At 33.6% G+C, this 6,859-nt stretch overlaps 1 protein-coding gene across 1 annotated transcript; it reads right to left on the bottom strand.

Annotated features, from left to right (window-relative positions):
- Positions 1–430: 430 nt before the first annotated feature.
- LOC145039147 (peptide methionine sulfoxide reductase A5-like) lies at positions 431–3,521 on the bottom strand. Its single transcript, XM_078987262.1, has 4 exons — positions 3,112–3,521; positions 2,438–2,550; positions 2,137–2,281; positions 431–717 (listed from the first exon to the last, which is right to left on the bottom strand). Exons 1-4 carry the CDS (start codon positions 3,409–3,411, stop codon positions 520–522), a joined length of 756 nt encoding a protein of 251 aa, XP_078843388.1. The 5' UTR covers positions 3,412–3,521; the 3' UTR covers positions 431–519.
- Between the last annotated feature and the right edge of the window lie 3,338 nt (positions 3,522–6,859).

Here is a 6,859-nt window from a genome sequence, read left to right as displayed (position 1 = left end):
TACAATTTTTAATACTCGTCTAAATAGTCATTATCTTGATTGTATGATCAATTGTTGGACACAAGTCCAATTCATTAATGTCACCCTCGTCGTTAATGTCACCCTCATCTATTTCAATAATTAGCGATAAAATTCTCATTTTTTATAATTATTTCCACCATGTCGAAACCGATACAACCAACACCTATTTATACTAAGTTTTGGTAGTAAGAGGTAAAATCGCCATTTTTGTATGCAAAAAAATCGTTTTTTTTTTCTTTCTAATCCAACTCCAAAACCCGACCCGATAATAACAACCAACCAGATAAAAATCCCCTAAAGAAAATAATACATAATCCATTTTTCAAAAATCTAACCCCCATCCAACACCGTATTTTAGAATAATCAGTTACTTCGAATTTCCTAAACATATTTCATTTCTTTCCAAAACATTCTGTCAAAATACACGAATATAAAAAACCCTCCAAAATATGAACTCAAGTAGTTAAAAAAAAATACAAAATATTATTATAATAGGTACTACACTTGTGTTAAAATGGGCCACCCTTTTCTGATAATTTCATTAAGTTTTCCATCAATTCGGGTTTGGATTCTTGGTGGACATAACTCTGCTGCATACCCGATTAGCTTTGCCGCCAATCTTGATTTCTCCAATTCTTCTTCCACCAAATTTCCAATCACTTGAACAAGGAATGGGTTTCTTTTTAGCTCAAATTTCTGAAAAGGTCAACGCAACTCAAATACAGAATCAGATTTCTGCAAAAGTCAACGTAAGTCAAAGACAGAATCCAAATCCTTCACATTCTATGTTTGATGGATTTTACTTATTCTCCCATTTTTTCCCGGATTAAACCTCATCTTTAATTTTTTTATGAAAAAAACCATGTATTTTTTCATTTTTTCAGAAAAGCCCTCAACTTTGTATTTTTTTTAAGGAAAAAAACCTTAACTTTCTAAATGTTTCCAAATAAGTCCTCAACTTTTTTAGTTTTTTCTGAAAAAACTCTTATATTTTAGAGTAAATTACATGAATGGTCCCTATGGTTTAGGGTAATTTCTGTGTTTGGTCCCTAACTTAATTTTTTAACTCGGAAGGTCCCTATTGTTTGTTTTTGTTACGTGCTTGGTCCTTGTCTTACCTAAAAAGACTATTTTGCCCTTGATTTTTTAATTTGTTTAAATAAAACACCCCAACCCCACCCATCCTCACCTTACCTTACCTACCCCACCACTTTTTCCTATTTAAATAATAATCTTTTTAGGTAAGACAGGGACCAAACATGTAACAAAAACAAACAACAAGGACCTTCCAAAATAAAAATAATAGTTAGGGACCAAACACACAAATTACCCCAAACCATAGGGACCATTCATGTAATTTACTCTATATTTAAAAAATTAAAAAAAAAAAAAAAAAAAAAAAAGGGAAATCTCCGATAAAGTCTCGATATTTTTGGTTAGTATACGGTCTAATCCTGATTTTTATTCATTGAACAGAAAAGTCCCAATGATTTTATATTTTGTCCAAATTAACGAAATAGTCCTTATTTTTTTTTCAACATAAAATGACAGAGTATCATATAAAATTAGATAATCAGTATTTTTCTGTTCAAAAAATAAATGTTAGTATTAAACCGCAAACTGATCCAAAATATTGGGATTTTTTTCGAGATTTCCTTTTTTTTAGAAAAATGACCAAAATGGCAGGGATGGAAAAAATAAAAAAAAATGCAAGGTCTTTTTCATGAAAAAAATAAAGTTGAGGTTTAATCTGAAAAAAACACAAAATATAAGGTCTTTTATGGGATTAACATCGTGTCCTTATTATTTATATTGAAATAGATAAAAAGAAGAAAAAAATTTATATGTTTACAAACTGATATTGAATTATAAATACAAAATCTAAAAGTAATTCAATTTATAATTTGGAATTCAATTCCATTTTCTATCATCCACTCTATGAGGAACTCACATGTGTGATTAACTATCATTAATCCATCACATATGTAATAAATTACAAAACACAAATCAACAAACATAATTATTTTGTATTTTTTTTTTATTTCTAAAAAAGAAAGTGTGATGTTGCATGAATAAATTTAACTTAATCTAGAATTGAATCAAAGAAAAACAAACCTGGTGTTCAGGTTCTGCAGGATAAAAGTTTTCAAGTTGTTGAATTTGTGTAGTTACAATACTACCCCTTGACTTAGTTTGCTCTCTCTCTTTGCTCACTACAGCCAATCTTGACTCCTCAGTTCCATTAACAAAAATAATAGACCTGTTTAATAACATTTGAGAAGTTGGAATTCTACTAATAAACAGAAAAAAGAAATTGAAAACATAATGCTATAATTGGGTAGATATTTTGAAGTGAAAGGGGGATTTGATAATACACAGATAAATGAAAGAAATTACAAGGGCAATATGGTCATACCTGTATTGGTTCCCAACATCAGGACCTTGACCAAAGACTTGCCTAGAGTCATGGCTAGACCAGAAGACCTCCAAAAGTTGCCTGAAATTAATCACCCGAGGATCATATTCAATCTGCAGAGAGTTCATGGAAGACCATGATGCAACTTCCCTTAAAACATTTACAATAAATTGTCTCAAGATTTGTATTATATTATCAAGATCAACATTCTAACAGATAAACATTATGAACCATTTGATGAACACAATGAAGATGGTTCTTTAATCTTTATATATCACTAAAGAGGTACATGAATCAAACCAAAATTCTTAAGTTTATACAAACTAATCATTTGTTGTAGTTATTATATATCAATCTTTATAGAAGCATTGTTAATAGAAGAAATGGGGCCTTGTTAATGTCAGACCTAAATAAACACTCCAATTTCTTTGTTCCACAAGCAAACGATTAGGTTAAGCAAGGGTGGCCTATGAGAAGCTATAAACTATGTCCCCTAATACATCATCATCACAAATCAAATTGAAATTCTCATAATCAAGCTAAAGGTAAATACAAGAACTCTATCATAGAGACGTACAATTAGGCATGGAATTCCGAAATTAACTTGAGGTCAACTGTAAAATAAATTGGAAATGTAAACGATACTGATTACAAAGGTAGCAAAATATACATACATCTACGGACTCGGCGTGATCACCCAAGCTTCGGTATTCAGGATTGGGTTTGGATCCACCGACGTAACCAACGGTGGTTCTCACAACTCCATATAAGCATCCAAAAATGGATTCCGACCTCCAGAAGCTTCCTAGAGCGAAAACCGTTGTCTTGAGAAGCTCATCGGGAGGATCTCCATTGACCTGAGAAATCGGATTTGGAAACCTTATCCCGAGTGTTACATCAGCTGGCACTATAATGCCGATAATAAGATATGATAAGATTTGATAAAAAAGAGGGAGCTTCATTTGGGTTCGCATGTGGTTATCCGGCGGAGTGAGAGAAAATGGCGATCGGAGATTATTTCCGATCGATTTAGATCGATCTCCGATTAGGAAGGCGGTATGTTTGGTTGGGGTAAATGGAACAATGTGCTTAGTTAATTATTCGAGTTAGTCTTTTTAGGTAAGCCAGGGACCAAGCACGTAACAAAAACAAACAGTAGGGACCTTCCGAGTTAAAAAAGTAAATTAGGGACCAAACGTGCAAATTACCACAAACCATAGGGACCATTCGTGTAATTTACTCGAATAATTAACTAAGCACATTGTTCCATTTACCCCAACCAAACATACCGCCTTCCTAATCGGAGATCGATCTAAATCGATCGGAAATAATCTCCGATCGCCATTTTCTCTCACTCCGCCGGATAACCACATGCGAACCCAAATGAAGCTCCCTCTTATCGGAGATTATTTCCGATCGATTTAGATCGATCTCCGATTAGGAAGGCGGTATGTTTGGTTGGGGTAAATGGAACAATGTGCTTAGTTAATTATTCGAGTAAATTACACGAATGGTCCCTATGGTTTGTGGTAATTTGCACGTTTGGTCCCTAATTTACTTTTTTAACTCGGAAGGTCCCTACTGTTTGTTTTTGTTACGTGCTTGGTCCCTGTCTTACCTAAAAAGACTATTATTTGAATATGGAAAAATGATGGGATAGGTAGGGTAAGGTGAGGAGAGTAGGGTTGAGAGTGTGTTTATTTAAATAAATTAAAAAATCAGGGGCAAAATAGTCTTTTTAGGTAAGATAGCGACCAAGCGTGTAACAAAAACAAACAATAGGGACCTTCCGAGTTCACAACTCCATCTAAGCATCCGAAAACGGATTCCGACCTCCAGAAGCTTCCTAGAGCGAAAACCGCTGTCTTGAGAAGCTCATCGGGAGGATCTCCACTGACCTGAGAAATCGGATTTGGAAACCTTATCCCGAGTGTTACATCAGCTGGCACTATAATGCCGATAATAAGATATGATAAGATTTGATAAAAAAGAGGGAGCTTCATTTGGGTTCGCATGTGGTTATCCGGCTGAGTGAGAGAAAATGGCGATCGGAGATTATTTCCGATCGATTTAGATCGATCTCCGATTAGGAAGGCGGTATGTTTGGTTGGGGTAAATGGAACAATTTGCTTAGTTAATTATTCGAGTAAATTACACGAATGGTCCCTATGGTTTGTGGTAATTTGCACGTTTGGTCCCTAATTTACTTTTTTAACTCGGAAGGTCCCTACTTTTTGTTTTTGTTACGTGCTTGGTCCCTGTCTTACCTAAAAAGACTATTATTTGAATATGGAAAAATGATGGGATAGGTAGGGTAAGGTGAGGAGAGTAGGGTTGAGAGTGTGTTTATTTAAATAAATTAAAAAATCAGGGGCAAAATAGTCTTTTTAGGTAAGATAGGGACCAAGCGTGCAACAAAAACAAACAATAGGGACCTTCCGAGTTAAAAAAACAAGTTAGGGACTCTACTTGTCGAGATCGCCTACATAATCTGAATTGATATATCCACATAACCAAAATGTTGGTTTTCCAAACTCTAAACAGACCTTATATGTACCTTTAAGGTATTGCAAGATCCATTGGATATAATTCTAATGTTGTTACCCAAGGTTATCCATAAAATGATTTGCAACACTCAAAGCATGTGTTTTTCGAAAAGGTTTATAAGAATGTCGAAAATGGTCGACAAATGCCAAATGGTGTACTTACAAGTGTGGCATTTTGCATGTTGAATCGGTGTAGAACTTTGTTGATGTAGTTGCTTTGGCGTAAGTATAATTTTTTTATGGATTGATCCCTTTATAGTTCCATACCAATTATTTTCTTTGCATCACCTAAATGTTTCACCTCAAACTCCATTCTAAGTTGGTTTTTTTAGTTTACTGATGTTAGTTTTGTCTTTTGTAACTATAAGCATATCATCAACATAAAGTAGTAAGTAGATATGATGCTCTTTATCAAATTTCAGGTAAACACATGAATCATAATATGATCTTTTCGTGTCGTAAGACATCAAAATTGTTGTACCATTTTCGGGGTGATTACTTTAAGCAATAAAGCAATTCCTTCAACTGACACACCAACTCTTCTTTCCTAGAAATAGCATACCCTTCAGGTTGCTTTGTGTAAATGTTTTCTTCCAGACCACCGTAAGAAATTGGTCTTCACATCAAGGTGTTGAAGCTGCAAATCATGCATTTCAATAAATGTTAAGTAAATAATGATGGAACTATGTTTGACAAGGGGAGAGAACACATTTGTAAAATCTATATCGGGCATTTAGCTATAATCTTTTTGCGACAAGTTGGGATTTCAATCTAACATTTGTTTTTTGTACACCCATTTTAACTTAACTGGCTTCATTTCCTTGGGTAGGTTTGTAATACGTCTTGTCGGGAGGTTTTACAACATCAATCTAAAAATATATTTGGATTTTAAAATCAGAAGTTTTAGAGTTCATAATAGTTGGAAAAAATATAATGGTCCCACAATTTTTCAAGAGGTTTAGTGTTTTTTTTTAATGTAAGTGGTCTTTAGGTATCACAACAAGGTCCAAGTTTACTATAAGTCTTGGTCTTCTAAAATGTATTGCATCTATATTTCCTCGAATTCTTTAATCTAAACACACATCAAAATAGTTAGGCAATGGATTTACCTAGTGAGTTACTAGAGGTTGATTCATTTTATGGGATTTTAGGAAACTAAAAATGATCTTTTTATTAAAAAAAAAACAATTTTATACGACAAACAAAACATTTAAAATAATTAGTTTATTTTAAACCTATTTTAACAAAAACCACCAAGAGGATCCAATTACATGAACTAGAATGATTAGAACAACACACATGATGTTAAAAAGACAACCTTTGGAGCATTTGATCCCACTTGGAATTGGGGAGTTAATGAAGACAACAAAGTCAAGAGGCTTGAACTTCTTTATAAATATCCGTCATCAAGAGTAAGGCAAAAAGGAATGCTAATTCGCTTTTGTATTTGTAAATTCTTAAGCCTTTAATTGCTTAACATAATTAGGCACTAAAGGAGAAACACTTTTAAGCACCAACACTTGCAACTAGTATTCAAAATAGCACAAGAGAAGAGGAAGAAGAAAGGTTACGATCTAAGTGAGAAAAGAGACCAATATTAAAATCAAATGAAAGTGTGATGCACTCTTTTATACCCACACATAATATCTAAGACTCATACCTCTACAAGGTCAAAGGTATACCTCTTAAGGAGTAAGGTGTCACACCCCAAAACCAAGAACGGCGAAAGCGTTCTGGGGCGTAGGACGTCATGTAAAGTATCACAACATTGCAAAGTAGTAACAAGAAACAACATCATCTATTGCATTAATAATATAGTTTTAAATACAAGTGTGTTCTTTCATAGAATAACAATATAATGAATATTCAAAATAAA

Source organism: Lactuca saligna, chromosome 4 (genome assembly GCF_052625555.1).
Source record: "Lactuca saligna cultivar CGN05327 chromosome 4, ASM5262555v1, whole genome shotgun sequence".
NCBI lineage: Eukaryota > Viridiplantae > Streptophyta > Magnoliopsida > Asterales > Asteraceae > Lactuca > Lactuca saligna.
Note: the sequence above shows the minus strand (reverse complement) of the source record. Positions and strands in the feature narration are given on the sequence as shown.